The sequence below is a fragment of the Hypomesus transpacificus genome, unplaced genomic scaffold (assembly GCF_021917145.1).
Source record: "Hypomesus transpacificus isolate Combined female unplaced genomic scaffold, fHypTra1 scaffold_186, whole genome shotgun sequence".
Classification (NCBI taxonomy): Eukaryota; Metazoa; Chordata; class Actinopteri; order Osmeriformes; family Osmeridae; genus Hypomesus; species Hypomesus transpacificus.
Genome location: NW_025813735.1, coordinates 262,193 through 284,960, shown reverse-complemented (window position 1 = coordinate 284,960; position 22,768 = coordinate 262,193). Strand labels below are relative to the sequence as shown.

The 22,768-nt window shown below is 55.0% G+C and overlaps 2 protein-coding genes across 3 annotated transcripts; both read right to left on the bottom strand.

Moving 5' to 3' along the window:
* Window positions 1-281: 281 nt before the first annotated feature.
* On the bottom strand, window positions 282-5,371 carry rnf168 (ring finger protein 168). 2 transcript variants are annotated; one of them, XM_047051934.1, is made up of 7 exons: window positions 4,682-5,371; window positions 3,607-4,010; window positions 3,111-3,181; window positions 2,419-2,589; window positions 2,161-2,258; window positions 1,961-2,027; window positions 282-1,843 (listed from the first exon to the last, which is right to left on the bottom strand). In XM_047051934.1, exons 2-7 carry the CDS (start codon window positions 3,941-3,943, stop codon window positions 1,076-1,078), a joined length of 1,512 nt encoding a protein of 503 aa, XP_046907890.1. In that variant the 5' UTR covers window positions 3,944-4,010; window positions 4,682-5,371; the 3' UTR covers window positions 282-1,075. The 2 variants fall into 2 exon arrangements, with proteins under 2 accessions (XP_046907890.1, XP_046907892.1); XM_047051936.1 differs by having other exon boundaries at window positions 4,688-5,371.
* A 90-nt stretch (window positions 5,372-5,461) lies between these two features.
* ano7 (anoctamin 7) lies at window positions 5,462-22,758 on the bottom strand. Its single transcript, XM_047051933.1, is given in 25 exon segments — window positions 5,462-6,465; window positions 7,594-7,713; window positions 8,027-8,117; window positions 8,198-8,337; window positions 8,505-8,710; window positions 9,146-9,182; window positions 9,185-9,305; window positions 9,394-9,491; window positions 9,804-9,858; window positions 10,075-10,186; window positions 10,512-10,614; window positions 10,711-10,809; window positions 11,097-11,234; window positions 11,488-11,631; window positions 11,804-11,900; window positions 12,002-12,092; window positions 12,292-12,457; window positions 12,708-12,818; window positions 13,143-13,200; window positions 13,589-13,725; window positions 14,365-14,472; window positions 15,144-15,292; window positions 15,990-16,047; window positions 20,961-21,158; window positions 22,508-22,758. Coding segments are annotated over 24 exon segments (2,754 nt in total). The 5' UTR covers window positions 21,114-21,158; window positions 22,508-22,758; the 3' UTR covers window positions 5,462-6,303.
* Between the last annotated feature and the right edge of the window lie 10 nt (window positions 22,759-22,768).

Sequence of the window (22,768 nt, the reverse complement as noted above, 5' to 3'; positions counted from 1 at the left end):
GCGTTTCCTGTTTAAGTCCATTTTTCACCACCCATTTACGCCTCTGAAAAAATGCTACTTGGGATAGGGAATCTTTGCAGCTGTTCTCACAAAACATAATCTACATAATCAGAAGGCAATATGTCATATGAGTCAGTCAGTATGTCGTTATTTCTGATTATCCCTTGTCCTTCACAGCTGGGGTTGAGACCTATTACATCACAGGCCTCAAACCAGCAGTGTGCTTCCTCTGCTTACTTCCTCTAAACAACCATCATGCAAAACACCAGCAAGAGTTTTGTTTGTGTCTGATTTTATTTCATAGTTAATACAGTATATGGGTCTAAAGAATGGAGAGGAACAAAAAAAACTAAACAGTTTAATATGAACCAGATTTGATAACCATGGGTGTTGCTGCTCCCCTGAGCTGGGGTCTTTCCTCAGCACGTCCTGTGAGGTGAAGGCCTCGTGGAAGTCCTCTCTGTTTCCTCAGCACGTCCTGTGAGGTGAAGGCCTCGTGGAAGTCCTCTCTGTTTCCTCAGCACGTCCTGTGAGGTGAAGGCCTCGTGGAAGTCCTCTCTGTTTCCTCAGCACGTCCTGTGAGGTGAAGGCCTCGTGGAAGTCCTCTCTGTTTCCTCAGCACGTCCTGTGAGGTGAAGGCCTCGTGGAAGTCCTCTCTGTTTCCTCAGCACGTCCTGTGAGGTGAAGGCCTCGTGGAAGTCCTCTCTGTTTCCTCAGCACGTCCTGTGAGGTGAAGGCCTCGTGGAAGTCCTCTCTGTTTCCTCAGCACGTCCTGTGAGGTGAAGGCCTCGTGGAAGTCCTCTCTGTTTCCTCAGCACGTCCTGTGAGGTGAAGGCCTCGTGGAAGTCCTCTCTGTTTCCTCAGCACGTCCTGTGAGGTGAAGGCCTCGTGGAAGTCCTCTCTACTCTACCCAGCTCAAGGCATGAGTTTCAAAAGGCACAAACAATACTAAGAGAAAAGGCCAACCTTTCCCCCTCCTCCCCGCTCTCCCCCCCTCCCTGCTCCCCCCCCCTCTTCCCCGCTCTCCCTGGAGGTGGAGAGGGAGGGTTAGTGACGGTGTCAGGCTGAGGAGGACTCATTGTCCTGGGGGGAACATGTCCATGAGGGAGGCCTGCCTGCTGGCTCTACCCATGGAGAGCAAGGGTGCAGCAGGGCTGGAGGGGCCGCCCTGCCCCCCTCCTCCTCCTCCTCCTCTCACCCTGGGGCCGCCCTGCCCCCCTCCTCCTCTCACCCTGGGGCTGGACAGTCTCCTCTCCGACGCGCCCCGTTTGGTGGCGCTGGCCGAGCGAGAGCGCTCCCTGTTGGTGCAGGGGGGAGTGGCGGCCACCGGCCCCGAGCTGGACTGAACGCGGCTGGGCTTCTGTCGGAGCAGGTACTGGTCGCTGGAGCCCTTCCTGCGGTCGACAGCCTGGAGGGCCACTTCCTGGTCCAGCTCCTTCTGCAGGGCCTGGGCCAGCCTGTGGTCCTCCTCATGCTGCCTGAACAGCACCTCCTCCCTTTGGGCCAGCTCCTGAAGCAGCGTGGCCTCTTCCGGGGCCCAGGGGGGCTCTCCGCCCCCGGGGGGAGACCCCGCTGGGCACGGACGTTTGCTGAAAGCCTCCACCTCCTCCCTGGGACCCAGCTCCGAGCTCTTCCTCTTGGATACAGACACTGGCTTGGGGCTGGTGTGGGAGGGGCCTGTGGAGGGGTGGATGTGGGAGGAGTTTGTGTGTGGGGTGTGGCTAGTTGAGGGGTGCATGGAGCCTTCTGTTGACGTTGTGGCGACGCACTGCATGCTGGGATGCTCCTGACAGAGGTCTGGTCTGGGTGTGGAGGACTTCCTGTCTGGGCAGGAAACGTTCTCCTGGCACAAGACAGAAACACAACAATGTTCTTCATGTTTATCCAACTATAACACGTCTACTAAGAGCGTGTAGAAACTTGTTTTGCTCATGTTAACATGGGAGAGACAGAGCCCCACCTTGTTGGCCGCGAGGCTGGAGCTGGTCTCTGGATCGCTGAGGGGCCTCGGGAGAGGGCTTAAGAACCTAGGAGACAGAGACACAGTAACCACCTGTACTGGAGTACAGATGTTCTTGTTGCTGCTCCATGCTTGGGATGTGGTGACTTTAAGTGTGCCTGGTGTGAGGTGGTGTTACTGTTATCACTGTTCACACTCACTTCTCTATATCTCCAGCGTTGGTGTGTGGTTTCCTCTTGGCCAGGGGGTTTTTATTCAAACGAGTGTTCCTCTGTGATTCTGAGATCGGGCTTTGATTCTGAGGAGGGAGGGCACCAATCAACAACTATTTCCCCAAATAGCCGGATGTCTTCCCACAAGGCCTCGAGAGGAAAGGGAAGGTACCAAACGATGACCACATCCCTTGACACCGACTACTTTCCTCTTGTCCCCCTGGACAGCATGTGCCTCCTACTCACCAGCTCCTCACTGAGCGTCCAGGCCAGCCTCTCATCATCCTCCAGCTGCCTCTGCTCCTGCCTCCTGCTCTCCTCCACCAGGCGGCCCTCCTCCTCCGCCAGGAGACGCTGGATGTACTCCTCACTGGCCCTCCTCTCCGCCTCCTCCACAGCCCGCTTCTCCTCCGCCAGCTGGAGGAGGGGCAGGGGGGACAGGGTGGGCAGGAGGAGCAGAAGGGGCAGGAGGAGCAGAAGGGGCAGGGGGGCAGGAGGGGCAGGGGGGGCAGAGGGGGCAGGAGGAGCAGAAGGGGCAGGAGGGGCAGGGGGGGCAGGAGAACCAGAGGGAGCAGGGGGGGCAGGAGGAGCGGGGGGGGGCAGGAGGAGCAGGGGGGGCAGGAGGAGCGGGGGGGGCAGGAGGAGCAGGAGGAGCAGAAGGGGCAGGAGGGGCAGGAGGAGCAGAGGGGGCAGGAGGGGCAGGAGGAGCGGGGGGGGGCAGGAGGAGCAGGGGGGGCAGGAGGAGCGGGGGGGGCAGGAGGAGCAGGGGGGGCAGGAGGAGCGGGGGGGGGGCAGGAGGAGCAGAGGGGGCAGGAGGGTACGGCGGGCGGGTGGAGGGGGGGAGGGAAAGAGAGGAGGAGAGACATGGTTTACTGACACTGATTTGGTTTCAGTGTAAACACATGGTGCAGCTAAGCGTATCTGCAGAGAGCCCTCACCTTGCTGATCTGATCCTCGTACTCCTGCCTCACCTCTCCTGGCAGACACACCTGCGGCCTGAAGAACGATACTGCAGACGCACACACACACACAGGTCAGCACAGCTCATCATCCAGTGACACACACAGACTTGAGGCCAGTTCACACTATCAACCTTCTGCTGTTGGGTTTGGAATGTCTTGAAAGATAACTGTCATTTTCGCACTGCCCCAACGAACACCGACAGGCACAGTTGTACTGTTAGAGGGGTCAGTTACATTAAACATTATTGTTGTCATGATTTTCTTCACTGGATTACAGGCATCAACAGGCAAAAGACCATGTTTAAAATGATCCAGACTCTACAATTAGGGGGCCAACAAGGGGGTCCAAGCTTGCTGTCACAGGGGCACTGCACCCCTCCCCCAGAAACGCCCCTGACACTGACAGCCCACAGACGACAGCAGCGCTAAACACTGATGTTCCTTGATGATAACTGTGACAGAAGACACTCACTTTCCTCCTCGTCCACCTCCAGGCCTCCCAGTCGGCGCTGGCACTGCGCGGGGAAGGCCGCCTGCACCTGGAGCCACAGCTCACTGTTCACCAGTGTCTTGTTGCGGCCGTTGTGCCGCGCCCAGGTCGACACTCGCTTGCGGCACAGCGGGCAGCACATGTTCGCCTTATCCACGGTTTCCAGAAAGCAGGGCTTGCAGAACGTGTGCCCACACGGTAACGTGACCGGTTCGAGGAAGATCTCCAGACAGACTGGACAGAGGCAGTCCGCTCGGGACAAGCCCCCGGTAGACCCTCCGTGGGAAGCAGACACCTCCATCTCGGATACCGGCGGCATGGCTTCGCCTTCTCCAGTTCTGACAGCTTTCACGTCCAGCGTTTCAGTCGCTTTTCGCTTGAAGAAACTACCCTCAAGGCACATAACCAAGATGGCAAATTACTTAAAGGGAAACATTGAGGATACTTTTAAGCCCTGATTGAAGTAGCTAAAACCTCTAAGTTAACTGCTGCCAGAACTATGGGTTAATAATACCCGCCATAAGATTGATATCTAGCTCTCAAACTAAAAACCACAACATGATATATGAAGGTAGCTGGTTTACTGACTGGCAGCTCGATAGTTTAGTTACCCAACTGTGCCGTTAGTTTAGACTACCATCCTTTTAACGAACTAATGCTAGCAAGTTCAGGGCAGTTTTAAATTTTAGCTCATGCTAGCTAGCTAACTAGTCTATTCTCCATACAAGCAAATACTCAGACAACAGAAATACTTCTCCAAAAAACTGAACTGATAGTTCATCTGTTGCATTTTATCATAGTAATTAGCTAGTTAAGTTGGGCTAACGAGCTACTTCGTTCGTTGGAGCTTATGTAGCTTGAGCTAACTACTTTAGTTAGCACAAGCCTTTTAACAACAAAAAACTCGTTGTCTAATGGTCAGCTAGCTAGCTCTAGCTAGACATATCACAGTAGTGGAATAGCTAGACTAGCTAGGTATTCATCCCCCACGTTTTGTCTGAAATTACGCCTACAAACTACGGTGGGCCCAGATATACAATTACTTAGTTGTTCTTACACATACTAGAAATTCCATTCAGCACGATTCCATTAAATCCTGACGGTGCATCCACCAAGCTTCTTTTTAAACAGCAGGTCTTGCGAAAAACCAATGGCTGCTAGCGCGCCAGAAAGTTGCTCTGGTAGCGCGGTTACCTCAGCCTGGAAGCTTTCACCAATCCGGGGTAGACGCTACGAAAGTTGGGGATTAATGAAAATTAATTATGTGGCATTCCGCATGTTTTTTGTTGTTGTCATGGTTCGCGTACAAACTAAAATATTGGTTGGACTAATCTAATTACATTTGGAAAACGTAGGCTAATATAGTTTATATTGTGTGAAATACAATGGGCCTAATTCACAGACGGTGAGTACGCACAAATCCGTGTTTGTTTTACGAACAAACCCCGGGATTCACCGGTAAACTATTTCCTTACCTGAATTAGCGGTTTACCTGAATACGTAGGCTAAGCATAATTTAGGCGCCTTGATCAATTTTCTCGAGTGGGGTATTTCATCATGAATGCGGTATTTGTTGACAAACTAGTTTGTTTCAGGACAAAACGTGAAAATCTTTTAAACTTGTGTTACCCACACGCTTTATGTTTATGCATCTGACCAAAAAAACTTTGACTGCAAGATGACAGAACCGAATGGCGGGAATAAACATATATCCAGGTTTCATGACAGGTTTTATTTTGTAAAATATTTTCATCTGGACGCCCATTCCTGCAACTACAGTTGCAAATACATTTACACAGTGTAACAAGAAGGTGGCGCTCCGGTACAATGTTGTTAGTCTCTAAAATATATGTGACGTTATGTCCTTTGAAATAACAAATTCACTCGTGGAGGTATTAAAATATCCTCATTATTTCAACCTTAATCTCTGAAACAGTCAGATTTGTGTCTTCATAGATAATAATAATTACAACATCTGTATGAAACTATTTAATAAACTAAAAGCTACAGCTTAAAAACTGAGCTTTAACCAAACGCTGTCTGGTTCACAGCCTCTGGGAAAGGAAACAATGTTTTAACATCTAGATACAAAGCAACGTGCAGGGGGTCATCTTAACCTGATCTGCAGTTAAATCCTCTAACCACTGAGCTGTACCCATCCCAGTAAAATGCCTCTTAGTCGAAATCACTGAGAAAATATCCAATAAATAATCCTGAAGGTTAATGTCAGTAACATCAGGAATGACACTGACACATCCTTTCAAAGAACAGTACTGTGCAAGTTTTAGACAACCAAGATTCTTTACATGAATATTGTCTGAAATATACATTTTTGTTTTGTGTATTTGTGCAGCCGTATACAGTAAAGTGCAATGTTGAGAACATTTTGGTTTAGTCTTTTAATTTAATTATTTCTCAAAGCATTTTTGTTTCAAAGTTGTCCTTTGTCCCTAAGACTTTGGCACAGTACTGTATTTCTGTGAAGACCGACACTAGAGGCAATGTAACTTTTTAAAAAGGGCTCTCATGAAACTCCCATATGACCCCCGGCTCTGACCCCAGGCTCTGACCCCCGGCTCTGACCCCCGGCTCTGAACCCCGGCTCTGAACCCCGGCTCTGAACCCAGGCTCTGACCCCAGGCTCTGACCCCAGGCTCTGACCCCTTGGGAGGTCGAAGGTCAGACGTGGGGTCTCTCCAGGTCTTCTGGGATGGGGCCCAGGAGGGGCGGTGGGGAGCCGGGGTCTGGAGGTGTAAACCCAGACACGATGAAACGGCGGCGGAGCTCAGAGCTCAGCTTAGACTTCCCCTTCTCGTCCGGAAACACCGTATGGTTCAGAGACTGGACAACACAACAGGAAGGGGAGGGAAACATGGAGAGATGAGTCAGTGGCAGTTCTATGGATCAGCTCGGGGGGGGGGGGGGGGGGGGCAGTGCCCCTGTGGAAACAAGCTTTGACCCCCCTGGGGCCCCCTTAACTGTAGAGTCTGAATCATCTCAGCGCCCCACAGCCTGCTGCTAAATGAACAAAGGTGTAAATAGTGAATGTGTGTCCAGTGTGCTGGTCTGACCTGGTTCATAGGGAACGTGTCCAGTGTGCTGGTCTGACCTGGTTCATAGTGAACGTGTGTCCAGTGTGCTGGTCTGACCTGGTTCATAGTGAACGTGTGTCCAGTGTGCTGGTCTGACCTGGTTCATAGTGAACGTGTGTCAAGTGTGCTGGTCTGACCTGGTTCATAGGGAACGTGTCCAGTGTGCTGGTCTGACCTGGTTCATAGTGAACATGTGTCCAGTGTGCTGGTCTGACCTGGTTCATAGTGAACGTGTCCAGTGTGCTGGTCTGACCTGGTTCATAGTGAACGTGTGTCCAGTGTGCTGGTCTGACCTGGTTCATAGTGAACGTGTGTCCAGTGTGCTGGTCTGACCTGGTTCATAGTGAACGTGTGTCCAGTGTGCTGGTCTGACCTGGTTCATAGTGAACGTGTGTCCAGTGTGCTGGTCTGACCTGGTTCATAGTGAACGTGTCCAGTGTGCTGGTCTGACCTGGTTCATAGTGAACGTGTCCAGTGTGCTGGTCTGACCTGGTTCATAGTGAACGTGTCCAGTGTGCTGGTCTGACCTGGTTCATAGTGAACGTGTGTCCAGTGTGCTGGTCTGACCTGGTTCATAGTGAACGTGTGTCCAGTGTGCTGGTCTGACCTGGTTCATAGTGAACGTGTCCAGTGTGCTGGTCTGACCTGGTTCATAGTGAACGTGTCCAGTGTGCTGGTCTGACCTGGTTCATAGTGAACGTGTGTCCAGTGTGCTGGTCTGACCTGGTTCATAGTGAACGTGTCCAGTGTGCTGGTCTGACCTGGTTCATAGTGAACGTGTCCAGTGTGCTGGTCTGACCTGGTTCATAGTGAACGTGTCCAGTGTGCTGGTCTGACCTGGTTCATAGTGAACGTGTGTCCAGTGTGCTGGTCTGACCTGGTTCTCTGCCAGGGCTTCCTTGGCCATGTAGTGCTCCCTCTTGATCTTCACCTCCACATCCTCAGGGATATCTGGCACCATGATGTCGATCAGATGACTGATGAAGAACACGATGTGCTGAAGCAGGGTGGAGGGAGGGGGGAGGGGAAGGAGGAGAGAGGGGGAGGTAGGGGAGGGGAAGGAGGAGAGAGGGGAGGGGAAGGAGGAGAGAGGGGAGGGGAAGGAGGAGAGAGGGGGAGGGAGGGGAGGGGAAGGAGGAGAGGCCACGTGAAGATCAACAGAGGCCGTGTCAAGGAACTGTTCAAAGTGACACTGTGGTGAGTAACAGTCTGACATCTCTCTCTCTCACACGCACACAGTCTCCTAACCCATTGTGATTGAAAAACAACACCCACATAATCATGGTGACTCCCAGCTCTATGAAACTTACCTCAAATATAATAACAAAGCCCAGCCGTATGGCCAGAAGATGGAAGTACTCCGGGAGGAAACCCCCATCTTTGTCTCGATATCCCCGGTACCTAGGAGAATGTATGATGTGTTCATCAAGCACTCACTTTTCTCCAAGGTGACCTACAGTACAGTGCTCCCCCCCAGGTACCTGCACTGCATGTCACCGCTGGTCAGGTTTCCGGCAGAGGTTGCCAGGGTGAAGTTGACAAAGCCATGCAGGCTTCCATGGTTGTTATAGCGATAGTAGAGTCGGGGCAGGAAGTCAGAGGTGAAGGCTATCAGGAAGGCCTGGGGGGGGGGGGGGGGGGGGGGGTGGGAGAAGGGGAGGGTGTGTGTGCTGGATTACAATGCAAATGATACCTTTCTCTGTGTCATTCTCTGTCTCACACAAACACACTGATACCCCCCCCCACGCACACACACACGCACACACATGTCCAGGTGAATGTTCTTACATTAGTAATGACGGCCAGGTGTGTGATGACCTGCAGGATGTTCAGCCACACCCCGATGTCCTGCGCTCGCTCCGCCACTGGCCTTCGGTACTCACACACAAACTTCTGTGCGTCCAGACGCACCTCCACCCAGTTGTTGATGAGGGCGAAGAGCGGGGCGAGCGGACAGGCCGCCACAAAGATGGTGATGAAGCCAAACTGGATCACTGTAGACGCACAGACAGGAAACTATAAGTTCACAAAACTCACCAAACTTCTCCATCACTCACTTTTTTATTCTATTTTCTATTTTTTAAAGCTGAGTCGCTGTCACCATCCCCCTCCCCTCCCCCCCCCCCCCTGCCTCCCCCCCTGCCTCCCTCCCCCCCTGCCTCTCCTCCCTCCCTCCCTCCCTCCCTGCCTCTGCCTGCCCTGCCTGCCTCCCACCCACCCACCCTCCCTCCCCTCCTCCCTCCCTCCCTCCCCCCTTCCCCGCCCTCCATGCCTCCCTCCCTCTCCCCCCCTCCCCACCTCCATCCCTCCCCTCCCCTCCATCCCTCCCCCCCCCCCTCCCTCCCCTCCCTCCTCCTCCCTCCCCCCTCCCCCTCCCCTCCCCTCCCTCCCTCCCTGCCTCCCCTGCCTCCCCTCCCCCAGTGTCTCACCCATCTCCAGGTATTCATCGAGGAGCCCCTCACACACAGCAGCAGCTGGCTGTCAGACTCCCAGGGGGGGAGGCCCTGGTCCTTCCCTGCCTCCCCCCCCTCCCCCCTGCCTGACGGCTGGGATCCCAAGCTCCTCTTCTGCCACCATGCTTTCAGCTTCCTGCCGGGAGGCCAGGGGACACAGGGTTAACCGGAGACCTGGTTAGCTCGTTTCCTAAAGGCCTCTTCACTGTGAGGAGGATACTCACGGGCTGATGAACTCCTGGATGTTGTTGATGACCTGCTTGCCCACCATGATGACAAGCAGTTCCTGAGCCAGCTCAATGAGACAGCCGCCAGACCCGCACTGGAAACACACACAGACACACACACACACACACATACAAACAAACACACCCATACACACACACACTGAGTGCCTGAGCAAACACTAACCACACAGGCTGAACCAGCATGCTAGTTTGGGGAAGTATGTCATCACTCATGTAAGATGTTATGTGTATAGTCCTTTTTACAAGCAATGTCACAGAGGGCTTCACATACGCCCACAAAACTGCCCTTCAACCAAACTCAACTCTCAAGGAAGACAAGGAAAAACTCCCAGGATCTCCCGGGAGGTTAGAAAAAAATTGAAGAAACCTTGCGAGGAGAAACTCACGTTCTCATTGCGTATTCCAAAGAGAGTGAAGTAATTTCCCGGGTAGCCAACAAACCTGTCAGACAGAATCTACATTTACTCATTTAGCCAATGATTCTATCCTAAGAGATGAACGAAGGTGCGTGTGGTTCGTGAGGCACATCAGCTCGATTAAACAACGATGTTCAAAAGAATTTCGTTTTTACGCTCTACTGCTCTTAAGAGGATGATTGAATCATAGACACTGATTATTCAGTAGAGTTTTACACCTCACACCTGTTGACATACTGACCTGCCCTTGAAAAACGCAATGTAGACAGGAGAGGAGTAAAAGTTGACAAATTGGAAGACAAAGACCTTGAGAATGAACATGTCCTCGTATTTGGTCTGTGTGCGGTGCATCTCTGGTGGAGGAATTCACAATGACAAAACAGGATGAGATGGAGGGAGATAGGGAAGGAGAGATAGGGAGGGAGGGAGATAGGGAAGGAGAGATAGGAAGGGAGGGAGATAGGGAGGGAGGGAGATAGGGAGGGAAGTGAGGGAGGGAGACCGGAGAAAGAGAGAGGGAGGGAAGGAGATAGGGAGGGGAGGGAGGGAGATAGGGAGGGAGGGAGATATAGGGAAGGAGGGAGATAGGGAGGGAGGGGAGTGAGGGAGGAAGGGAAGTGAGGGAGGGAGATAGGAAGGGAGCAGGGAGTGAGATAAAAAAGGGAGAGAGAAACTCACCCCAGCGTGTCAGGATCTGGGCCAGGGACTTGTACACATGCGACAGCAACAGGATGACAAGAAGGTTCAACACAGACCCTGTGAGACTGGCTATTCTCCCAGCCTATCAGAGGAAGGGAGGGGGAAGGGGATCAGCCAATCAGGATTGTTGATACTGGTGTACGTTGATATTTTCTGACGTGTGCAGAACGAGACTCACAGAGAAAATGAAGAAGGTGCTCTGGGACTTGTGGATGAAGATGCTCACAATGGTCCGGTACAGGATGATGGCTAAGAGGAACATCAGAACCACAACCACCTGGCAGAAAGGTCAAAGGTCAAAACAGATGACTTCCTGTTGAACGTCAAAGCCAGTGTCAGTGTCAAAAGACAGAGCGACAGAGAGAGAAAGAGGGAGAGAGAGAAAGAGGGAGAGAGAAAAAGAGAGAAAGAGGGAGAGAGAGAGAGAGAGAGAGAGAGAGAGAGAGAGAGAGAGAGAGAGAGAGAGAGAGAGAGAGAGAGGGAGAGAGAGAGAAAGAGGGAGAAAGGAAGACAGAAAGGAGAGAGAGGGAGAGCTGGTTGGTCATGTATTGTGCACCCTCTCACCATCATGATGATGATCATGCAGCTGGTCAGGGTGCGGCTGAACCTCCGTGACTCTGGGAAATACGGCTCCTCTGCCCCTGTTACCGGGTTCCTCGTCGTCATGGGGGCCATCGCTGCAAACTCTGGTCTCGGGCGCTCCTACAAGCAGGAACACGTTAGCGACTTCCTGAACGACAAACACATGTTACCGACTTCCTGAAATGTTTATTTGTTATTCCTGGGAAGAGTACATTTACATTTAACAGACGCACGGCCAGGAGTTGAACCGGCAACCTTCTGATTAATAGCCCGATTCCCTTTCCTTAACCCCCTTAGAACACCAGCTACATAGACCACATAGACCCACAGTCACATAGACCCCCAGTCACATAGACCACCAGCGTAGACGTGCCTCGATTTCCTCAAACTCGGAGCAATCCCAGCGGTGTGCCAGCACGGCGCTGGAGCGTTTCCAGTGCTCCAGGAAGGTGACGGCCCAGAGGGACATGAACACGCTGAAGAACACCGTCCCTCCGTTGTCGAACAGCAGGCCTGCCTGGGTGGGCAAGAGAGGCGGCCATGTTGAGAAGGTCACACCTCGACCGCACCTCCATGTTGAGAAGGTCACACCTCGACCGCACCTCGACCACAGCATGGGGAGATTTAGACCTACGGCATCTTGGTGTGGACTGAGCTATATCCACCTCCTAAAGGGAGAACTCACTGACCTTGAAGGTGAAGCAGATGGTGGAGAGGTTCCAGGGAGAGCAGATGTTGCACAGAGGACACATGAGGTACCTGTCCTCGCTTTCACAGATCTCCTTCCTGCGGGGAGGAGGAGGATCAGCAGGCCGTGTGACACACACACACACACTCACACACACACTCACACACACACAGATATAAACACAGGGGCCTCTACTTACGCTGGCACGTCGGTGACGGTGAGCCAAATCCCGAACAGGAAGACCAGTGAGCCCACCACTGCTGCAGGGAGCAGCCAGCCTGTGTAGAACCCTGGAGGAGGGAGATAGAGAGAGAGAGGGGGGGGGAGAGATACAGAGAGAGAGAGAGAGAGAGAGAGAGAGAGAGGAAGGAGGGAGAGAGGGGAAGGGAGGGAGGGAGAGCGTTGTAACCTTAAATGTGAGGTGGAGAGTACAAAGTCCAAAGCCCTAAGGAGCCAGGCTGAGGCGTGTTCCTCCTGGTCCCTGCTTACCCAGCCAGGCGAAGTACAGGGCTACCTTCTCCCCATAGTACTCCCTGATGTGGTCCAGAGGCTGGTACCTCCTCCAGCAGGCCCACCTGGCCCAGTACTGGTGCAGCACCTGCCGCAAGCTGAGGGCCTCTGGGTCCACTGGGGCCTGCGGCAGCTCGTAGGGGCCCTACAGAGGCAAACAGCTGGCTGTGAGGTGGGTGGAGGAGGGTGGAGGTGGGTGGAGTGTGAAGGGATTGTGAAAAGAAGGCTGGTGGTTTTTCAAAAGTATGTGTGTAACCGTTTTGGTTGATAGATACATGTGTATGATTTATACTTTTGGATGATACATTTTTACAGACAACATAACAAGAAGTGTGTGTGGGGGACAGACATCTTGCAGGGTTAGGTATGTGTGTGTGTGTGTGTGTGTGACTGACCTCATGCAGGGGGTACGCAGCAGAGAAGACCTTCTCACTGAGCAGTCTGGCGATCCCCACCTCTCCCCTCTTCACCACCCCGTACGGCGTCCTCGCTAGGATCTCATACAGCTGGCAGGTCCCAGAAAGGTCAGAGAAAGGTCAGAGAAAGGTCAGAGAAAGGTCAGAGAAAGGTCAGAGTAAGGTCAGAGTAAGGTCAGGCAGCCACACCAGGCTGGACAAAACACGTTATGGGGGAATCGAACAGGGAGTCATTCTGTCGAAGCTGTAATGGTGGAGGATAACGATGACTCAAGCTAGCTTTAGAGGCAATCACACCACTTTGATCCTTGACACCGTGATTTCGGACGGCGGTTAAACTTCTGGTACGTGAAGCCCTTTAAAGTGTAAGCATGGGCACGTGTAGGTGTTAGAGAGCACTACTACTAAACACACCACTTGATGTCTCTGGGTGGTCTTGAAGAAGGTGGTCTTGTCCTCGTGACCCAGGAACCTGTGGTTGGAGAACAGGGAAAGCTTGCTTGTGAGGAAAACATCTCCACTGTTGTTAGAGAACCAGACATCTGCTGTTTGCTTAGATGACACTCGCCTTTACCAACTCCTCCTGGACAAACACACACTTGAGTCAAGAGAGAATCCAGGACATATTTGCGTTGCACCATCAAACAGGCGTGTCAGCTAGTATAGTATCAGCTATATTCTCAACTTAACCTGAGTCACACACTCAAAGAAATAAACTGCCTATGGAGTCCTGGGTGGGGGTTGTGTGCATGCGACATACAATAAACCTAGAGTGACAGATTTGAATTGAATTGCCGTGGTCAAGCTTGTTCAGTTACAGAGATGCAGAAACCTGAAGCTTGTCTCATGGATTCCTGTACCTCTCCAGCTTGTTGGTGCGAAACTGACATGTGTAGTAGTCAGGAGGGACGTTGGGAACCTTCTGGGCCATTAGGTTGGGGACAGACAGCCTCTCCAACACGCTCTCAGACCAGTCCTGGTTTGGTGCTGTGACCACCTGGCAACGGCACAAAAATAACCATTTGCATGATATCAGTGTTTCAGTCAGGTGACCGGCGCCTTGGTCGTAAAACGAGTGAATTTGCATCTCGTCTCCTCCTTCTCTCATCCTTCTCAGTCTCCTCCTCTTCCTCCTCTTCCTCACCCTCTTATCTCTCTTGCTGCTTCCCCTCCTTCTCCTCCGCCTCTTTTACCTCCTCCCTCTCATCCTCTTACCTCTCCTCCTCCATCTCTCCCTCCCTCCCTCCCTACTCTCCTCCACCTCCCTCTCATCCTCTTACCTCTCCTTCTCCATCTCTCCCTCCTTCCCTCCTCTCCTCCTCCACCTCCCTCCCTCCCTACTCTCCTCCTCCACCTGTCTCCCTCCTCTCCTCCTCCACCTCCCTCCCTCCCTCCTCTCCTCCTCCATCTCTCCCTCCCTCCTCTCCTCCTCCACTTCCCTCCTCTCCCCCTCCACCTGTCTCCCTCCCTCCCTCCTCTCCTCCTCCACCTGTCTCCCTTCCTCCTCTTCTCCTCCACCTGTCTCCCTCCCTCCCTCCTCTCCTCCTCCACCTGTCTCCCTCCCTCCCTCCTCTCCTCCTCCATCTCCCTCCCTCCCTCTCCCTCCCTCCTCTCCCTGCAGTGAGATGAAGCTGACCTGCAGAGGAACTCTTAGACTGATCTCCTCGGCGTAGTAACACAGCACACTCCAGGGGGCGCTCAAGAGCACGTAGGAGATCTTCTTTTTCGGCTGAAAAACCTCTTTCTAAACAGACAGAAAAAACAAGGTATGTCCAAGTTATTACTACTAATGTCCTACTTATCCCATGATTTAATCATACATTATAGCAATAACAACATCAGTAAGAACCCAGTAGATATTTGTTGATCAAAATTTGTTGTAAAATTTGGTCAGGGATGAACAAGTACTGGATTAGAAGTTGTTTGTTGACCTAGCGGAAACATCACCTGGAAGATATGCTCCCAGTAGGGTTTGTACAGTATGACTCTGAACTTGGTAAATATTGACATTGTGTTTCTCCAGGCACCTGGGCCTTTAAAGCGTGTCGTTTCATAGCTCCTGACTGGAAGCATCTAGCTGTGTGTCACCTACAGAGGGGCTGGCTGTGTGGCCAGTCACCTACAGATGGTGGGTATGTATGGCCTAGCCAACCTGAACCAGGAGGTTATGTATAGCCTAGCCAACCTGAACCAGGTGGTTATGTATAGCCTAGCCAACCTGAACCAGGTGGTTATGTATAGCCTAGCCAACCTGAACCAGGTGGATATGTATGGCCTAGCAGACTATGTACCAGGGAGGTGTGTGGAGAAGACCGGGAGAAGCTAGCTGTGTGTCCTGGTCAACTCTGGACCAGCTGTGTGTCCTGGTCAACTCTGGACCAGCTGTGTGTCCTGGTCAACTGTGGACCAGCTCACCGTCTCTTGAAGGATCCCTGTCGCCTGCAGCTCCGACAGGAAGTCCTCTCTCCACTTCCTGTGTGAGGTATGGGAGGCGGAGCCTGGCTTCTCTTCCTCCAGCTCTTCCTTCTGTTCGGACAAGCTCTCCTCCCAAACCAGGACAAAGTCTGGCGACACACAGAGACCACAGATCTCAACTTCTATACCTACACTAGAGCTGTTTGTTAAAATAAATCCATATTTGCACAGCCTGTGTATTAATAATACAAGATGCAGAAGCTTTTCTCAGGCTAACTACATGCAGTCTCTATCTGAGCGTGATCGCACAAGACAGGATGCTTTTTTCATCAGCTTTTTTTTCCATTTAAAAGACAAGTATTTAATTGGACAGTCGTTTTCAAAGACCGAAGATAAACCAGCCAGTAGAAGAGTGGACCATGGAGATGTAACCCCCGTAGTTCAGGATGGATTAAGGGCAAATCTATGCAGCTGTCAACCTTACCATGACATTTTTGGAGGAAAGTGGAAAATGGAAAGTGTGTGGTGCATGATAACAAAACCACTTTTAACTGTTCAACTACTCAGAATTTTTTTTTTTTAAGGAAGATGTCGATTGTCTATCTATCAAATATGAGGAGAGTTTCCACACAAAAACTAAATGTTCCAGATGCTGATAAACCATGGAAAGGATGAACTGTTTTCTAAATGTTCTATTCGCCGGTGTCTCAACAGGGCCTGACTGTCCTAAAGTTGACTAGGCACCCGTCTCTGTAGTCATGCTCCTGGACATGCTTGGGACCATTTTTGTCTTTTTCTTTAAACGTTTTGAAGTCTAAACAATAACAATCAAGCTTCAATACTCACCGATGCGAGTCACTCCGTCGCTGAACACGTTTCTGTCCAGGGGGTCGAGCAGCGACATCTAGGAACACCGACAGAGATCAAGACATGTAACCTCACCCACGGCGCCATCCGCTCCACATCTCCCCCAGCCTCCCCCAGCCTCCACCTTCCTCCCCCAGCCTCCCCCAGCCTCCACCTTCCTCCCCCAGCTTCCACCTTCCTCCCCCAGCCTCCCCCAGCCTCCACCTTCCTCCCCCAGCCTAAACAACAGGCTGGCACTCAGATGTTTGGTGTTTTATTTTACTTCACTCTTCTCTCAGTTAATCAACTTCCTGTCTTTGTGTTTAGAGTTGCTGATTAGAGCAGCCGGATCACAACAGGAGGCTCACGCCTGAGAGAGTGTTGACACGGCCCACGTCCCCCCAGGACCCCTGTACACCCAGGACCCCTCACCTCTCCCTCCATGCTGCCACCCAGGACCCCTCACCTCTCCCTTCATGCTGCCACCCAGGACCCCTCACCTCTCCCTCCATGCTGCCACCCAGGACCCCTCACCTCTCCCTCCATGCTGCCACCCAGGACCCCTCACCTCTCCCTCCATGCTGCCACCCAGGACCCCTCACCCTCCATGCTGCCACCCAGGACCCCTCACCTCTCCCTTCATGCTGCCACCCAGGACCCCTCACCTCTCCCTCCATGCTGCCACCCAGGACCCCTCACCTCTCCCTCCATGCTGCCACCCAGGACCCCTCACCTCTCCCTTCATGCTGCCACCCAGGACCCCTCTCCCTCCATGCTGCCACCCAGGACCCCTCACCTCTCCCTCCATGCTGCCACCCAGGACCCCTCACCTCACCCTCCATGCTGCCACCCAGGACCCCTCACCTCTCCCTCCATGCTGCCACCCAGGACCCCTCACCTCTCCCTCCATGCTGCCACCCAGGACCCCTCACCTCTCCCTCCATGCTGCCACCCAGGACCCCTCACCTCTCCCTCCATGCTGCCACCCAGGACCCCTCACCTCTCCCTCCATGCTGCCACCCAGGACCCCTCACCTCTCCCTCCATGCTGCCACCCAGGACCCCTCACCTCTCCCTCCATGCTGCCACCCAGGACCCCTCACCTCTCCCTCCATGCTGCCACCCAGGACCCCTCACCTCACCCTCCATGCTGCCACCCAGGACCCTTCACCTCACCCTCCATGCTGCCACCCAGGACCCCTCACCTCTCCCTCCATGCTGCCACCCAGGACCCCTCACCTCTCCCTCCATGCTGCCACCCAGGACCCCTCACCTCTCCCTCCATGCTGCCACCCAGGACCCCTCACCTCTCCCTCCATGCTGCCACCCAGGACCCCTCACCTCACCCTCCATGCTGCCACCCAGGACCCCTCACCTCTCCCTCCATGCTGCCACCCAGGACCCCTCACCTCTCCCTCCATGCTGCCACCCAGGACCCCTCACCTCTCCCTCCATGCTGCCACCCAGGACCCCTCACCTCTCCCTCCATGCTGCCACCCAGGACCCCTCACCTCTCCCTCCATGCTGCCACCCAGGACCCCTCACCTCTCCCTCCATGCTGCCACCCAGGACCCCTCACCTCTCCCTCCATGCTGCCACCCAGGACCCCTCACCTCTCCCTCCATGCTGCCACCCAGGACCCCTCACCTCTCCCTCCATGCTGCCACCCAGGACCCCTCACCCTCCATGCTGCCACCCAGGACCCCTCACCTCTCCCTCCATGCTGCCACCCAGGACCCCTCACCTCTCCCTCCATGCTGCCACCCAGGACCCCTCACCTCTCCCTCCATGCTGCCACCCAGGACCCCTCACCTCTCCCTCCATGCTGCCACCCAGGACCCCTCACCTCTCCCTCCATGCTGCCACCCAGGACCCCTCACCTCTCCCTCCATGCTGCCACCCAGGACCCCTCACCTCACCCTCCATGCTGCCACCCAGGACCCTTCACCTCACCCTCCATGCTGCCACCCAGGACCCCTCACCTCTCCCTCCATGCTGCCACCCAGGACCCCTCACCTCTCCCTCCATGCTGCCACCCAGGACCCCTCACCTCTCCCTCCATGCTGCCACCCAGGACCCCTCACCTCTCCCTCCATGCTGCCACCCAGGACCCCTCACCTCACCCTCCATGCTGCCACCCAGGACCCCTCACCTCTCCCTCCATGCTGCCACCCAGGACCCCTCACCTCTCCCTCCATGCTGCCACCCAGGACCCCTCACCTCTCCCTCCATGCTGCCACCCAGGACCCCTCACCTCTCCCTCCATGCTGCCACCCAGGACCCCTCACCTCTCCCTCCATGCTGCCACCCAGGACCCCTCACCTCTCCCTCCATGCTGCCACCCAGGACCCCTCACCTCTCCCTCCATGCTGCCACCCAGGACCCCTCACCTCTCCCTCCATGCTGCCACCCAGGACCCCTCACCTCTCCCTCCATGCTGCCACCCAGGACCCCTCACCTCTCCCTCCATGCTGCCACCCAGGACCCCTCACCTCTCCCTCCATGCTGCCACCCAGGACCCCTCACCCTCCATGCTGCCACCCAGGACCCCTCACCTCTCCCTCCATGCTGCCACCCAGGACCCCTCCCTCCATGCTGCCACCCAGGACCCCTCACCTCTCCCTCCATGCTGCCACCCAGGACCCCTCACCTCTCCCTCCATGCTGCCACCCAGGACCCCTCACCTCTCCCTCCATGCTGCCACCCAGGACCCCTCACCTCTCCCTCCATGCTGCCACCCAGGACCCCTCACCTCTCCCTCCATGCTGCCACCCAGGACCCCTCACCTCTCCCTCCATGCTGCCACCCAGGACCCCTCACCTCTCCCTCCATGCTGCCACCCAGGACCCCTCACCTCTCCCTCCATGCTGCCACCCAGGACCCCTCACCTCTCCCTCCATGCTGCCACCCAGGACCCCTCACCTCTCCCTCCATGCTGCCACCCAGGACCCCTCACCTCTCCCTCCATGCTGCCACCCAGGACCCCTCACCTCTCCCTCCATGCTGCCACCCAGGACCCCTCACCTCTCCCTCCATGCTGCCACCCAGGACCCCTCACCTCTCCCTCCATGCTGCCACCCAGGACCCCTCACCCTCCATGCTGCCACCCAGGACCCCTCACCTCTCCCTCCATGCTGCCACCCAGGACCCCTCACCTCTCCCTCCATGCTGCCACCCAGGACCCCTCACCTCTCCCTCCATGCTGCCACCCAGGACCCCTCACCCTCCATGCTGCCACCCAGGACCCCTCACCTCTCCCTCCATGCTGCCACCCAGGACCCCTCACCTCTCCCTCCATGCTGCCACCCAGGACCCCTCACCTCTCCCTCCACCCAGGACCCCTCACCTCTCCCTCCATGCTGCCACCCAGGACCCCTCACCTCTCCCTCCATGCTGCCACCCAGGACCCCTCACCTCTCCCTCCATGCTGCCACCCAGGACCCCTCACCTCTCCCTCCATGCTGCCACCCAGGACCCCTCACCTCTCCCTCCATGCTGCCACCCAGGACCCCTCACCTCTCCCTCCATGCTGCCACCCAGGACCCCTCACCTCTCCCTCCATCTGCCACCCAGGACCCCTCACCTCTCCCTCCATGCTGCCACCCAGGACCCCTCACCTCTCCCTCCATGCTGCCACCCAGGACCCCTCACCTCTCCCTCCATGCTGCCACCCAGGACCCCTCACCTCTCCCTCCATGCTGCCACCCAGGACCCCTCACCTCTCCCTCCATGCTGCCACCCAGGACCCCTCACCTCTCCCTCCATGCTGCCACCCAGGACCCCTCACCTCTCCCTCCATGACCCCTCACCTCTCCCTCCATGCTGCCACCCAGGACCCCTCACCTCTCCCTCCATGCTGCCACCCAGGACCCCTCACCTCTCCCTCCATGCTGCCACCCAGGACCCCTCACCTCTCCCTCCATGCTGCCACCCAGGACCCCTCACCTCTCCCTCCATGCTGCCACCCAGGACCCCTCACCTCTCCCTCCATGCTGCCACCCAGGACCCCTCACCTCTCCCTCCATGCCACCCAGGACCCCTCACCTCTCCCTCCATGCTGCCACCCAGGACCCCTCCCTCCATGCTGCCACCCAGGACCCCTCACCTCTCCCTCCATGCTGCCACCCAGGACCCCTCACCTCTCCCTCCATGCTGCCACCCAGGACCCCTCACCTCTCCCTCCATGCTGCCACCCAGGACCCCTCACCTCTCCCTCCATGCTGCCACCCAGGACCCCTCACCTCTCCCTCCATGCTGCCACCCAGGACCCCTCACCTCTCCCTCCATGCTGCCACCCAGGACCCCTCACCTCTCCCTCCATGCTGCCACCCAGGACCCCTCACCTCTCCCTCCATGCTGCCACCCAGGACCCCTCACCTCTCCCTCCATGCTGCCACCCAGGACCCCTCACCTCTCCCTCCATGCTGCCCCAGGACCCCTCACCTCTCCCTCCATGCTGCCACCCAGGACCCCTCACCTCTCCCTCCATGCTGCCACCCAGGACCCCTCACCTCTCCCTCCATGCTGCCACCCAGGACCCCTCACCTCTCCCTCCATGCTGCCACCCAGGACCCCTCACCTCTCCCTCCATGCTGCCACCCAGGACCCCTCACCTCTCCCTCCATGCTGCCACCCAGGACCCCTCACCTCTCCCTCCATGCTGCCACCCACCTCTCCCTCCCTGCCACCCAGGACCCCTCACCTCCCTCCATGCTGCCACCCAGGACCCCTCACCTCTCCCTCCATGCTGCCACCCAGGACCCCTCACCTCTCCCTCCATGCTGCCACCCAGGACCCCTCACCTCTCCCTCCATGCTGCCACCCAGGACCCCTCACCTCTCCCTCCATGCTGCCACCCAGGACCCCTCACCTCTCCCTCCATGCTGCCACCCAGGACCCCTCACCTCTCCCTCCATGCTGCCACCCAGGACCCCTCACCTCTCCCTCCATGCTGCCACCCAGGACCCCTCACCTCTCCCTCCATGCTGCCGTAGCTGGGCTCTGCCTGCCCTGTCATAGGGATGAGGTTGCTGCTGTCATCCCTCTCCTCCGCTCTCCTTTTCATGGTCAACGGACGTTCTCGGTTCCTCAGGGATCTGCAGCACAGAAAGTTCTCCGTTGTCATCCTGATGTCAGTGCTACCTTGGGTTCAGGTTTCAAGTGTATTGGCCTGTTGGAACAGGTGCTGTTGGAACAGGTGCTGTTGGAACAGGTGCTGTTGGAACAGGTGTGGTAAAGGTACATTTGGGTTCTTTAGTCCTGCTCCTCTTGATAGTTTCTCTAGTGGCCTGTCTAAACCTAGAATACATCATCCAAACCTGTAATATATACATCAACCAACAATATATACATTCTAAATATGTAAACATAAACATCTGAACCCTTCACCAATACCAGCTTCCACTGGGAAAACGTCCTCACGAAAAGCACGACTGATGAGAAACATGCCCTGATGATAGGTGTGTTAACCTATTAGTAGATATTAAGTTAATCTGTTAGCAGATATTAAATTAATCTGTCAGCAGATATTAAATTAATCTGTGTTATGTGCTAGTTAGTGGGCTCATGCCTGCCTGGGGTCTGTAGGTGCTGCAGCTGGGCTTTCATCCTCTCACAGCAGCAGCATCACCACACTCCAATACCGTGAGTGGCTTCACCTGACTTCAATTACGCCCATAAGGGGGTCTCCTGTGGTCCTACTGCACTGCTACTCTACTGCCTCCAGAACAACGACCCACTGCAGGTTAGCTCCATCACCTTAGAACACCCGGGGAGGAAGAGCTCAGGAAGCCCAGAGGATTCCAATTAGTCTGTTCACGATTAATTTCAGTCCCCGGTCAGCACGTCTGCTATTTAGCAGGTGAGTGTCAGCGCATGCTTCTCATGGGGCTGTGGGATGGGAGCTTCGCCCGCAGCAGACTGCCTGGGCCAGGGTAACTGCCCAGTCTGGACTGAACACAACATCCTCTCTCACTGTTTTTAAGATTTGGACCTTTATCTGCTTTCATTATTCATTGAACAGTTTGGAGAGAGAGGGTGGGGGGAGGGATGCAGGAAACAGCCTCAGTCAGATTTGAAGCCAAGCTCCCTGCGTTTGGCATTAGCATGAAATGAGACACTTATCTTCCATGCCCCTCTCCAGGGACTGTCCTGACCTGGCCTACAGCTACAGTCCAGGTGCTCCTCCAGCAGGCGTAGTGTTGGCTTGACTGCATCAGGTAGGCATGATCTGAATACCTGGGACTGGACAGTTAGGTCACGCGCCATCCATAAAACACCTGATCTGAAAGGACTGCAGATTGTTTGGGATCTCTTATCTTCCTGTAACCACAGCATGTAAGTTGCCCTCGCTAACGTTACGTTGAGCAAACGAATGACTGCTTTAGGAGATTAGTCAAGATACGTTCTGGTGTAATAAGACACTGGCTAGGCTCCAGGACTGGAACAGAAATGCACCTTGCATCATCTGAGCACCAGGAAAACGACAGAAAAAGTAAATGTAGAAAACAAGAAACAAACCCAATAATCTCCTCTTCTTTGATTGATCCTTCTCCTCTGTTCTTCCAGTTCCCAGCTCCCCTGGTTCCCTTCCTGCGCTGTGGTACAGTACCCCAAACCTCCAACCTTCAGTTCCAACTCTAAAGGATGGTTCAGAGACAGCAGAACCCCTGCTCAGGCTTCTGAGGCTGTTCCTCTCAGACAGGCTGTTCTGTGTGCCTCGTGTCCCTCCCTCTGCTGGGGCACCGGCTGCTAGGATGAGTGCAGGATACGTCTGTGGGC

Coding starts and splice junctions, on each gene's coding strand:
- rnf168 (XM_047051934.1), bottom strand. CDS start 3,943: ATGCCGCCGGTATCCGAGATGGAGGTGTCTGCTTCCCACGGAGGGTCT. Junction 2,259..2,418: donor GGACGCTCAGTGAGGAGCTG/GTGAGTAGGAGG, acceptor CTCCCTCCTCAG/AATCAAAGCCCGATCTCAGA. Junction 2,028..2,160: donor AACGCTGGAGATATAGAGAA/GTGAGTGTGAAC, acceptor TCTGTCTCCTAG/GTTCTTAAGCCCTCTCCCGA.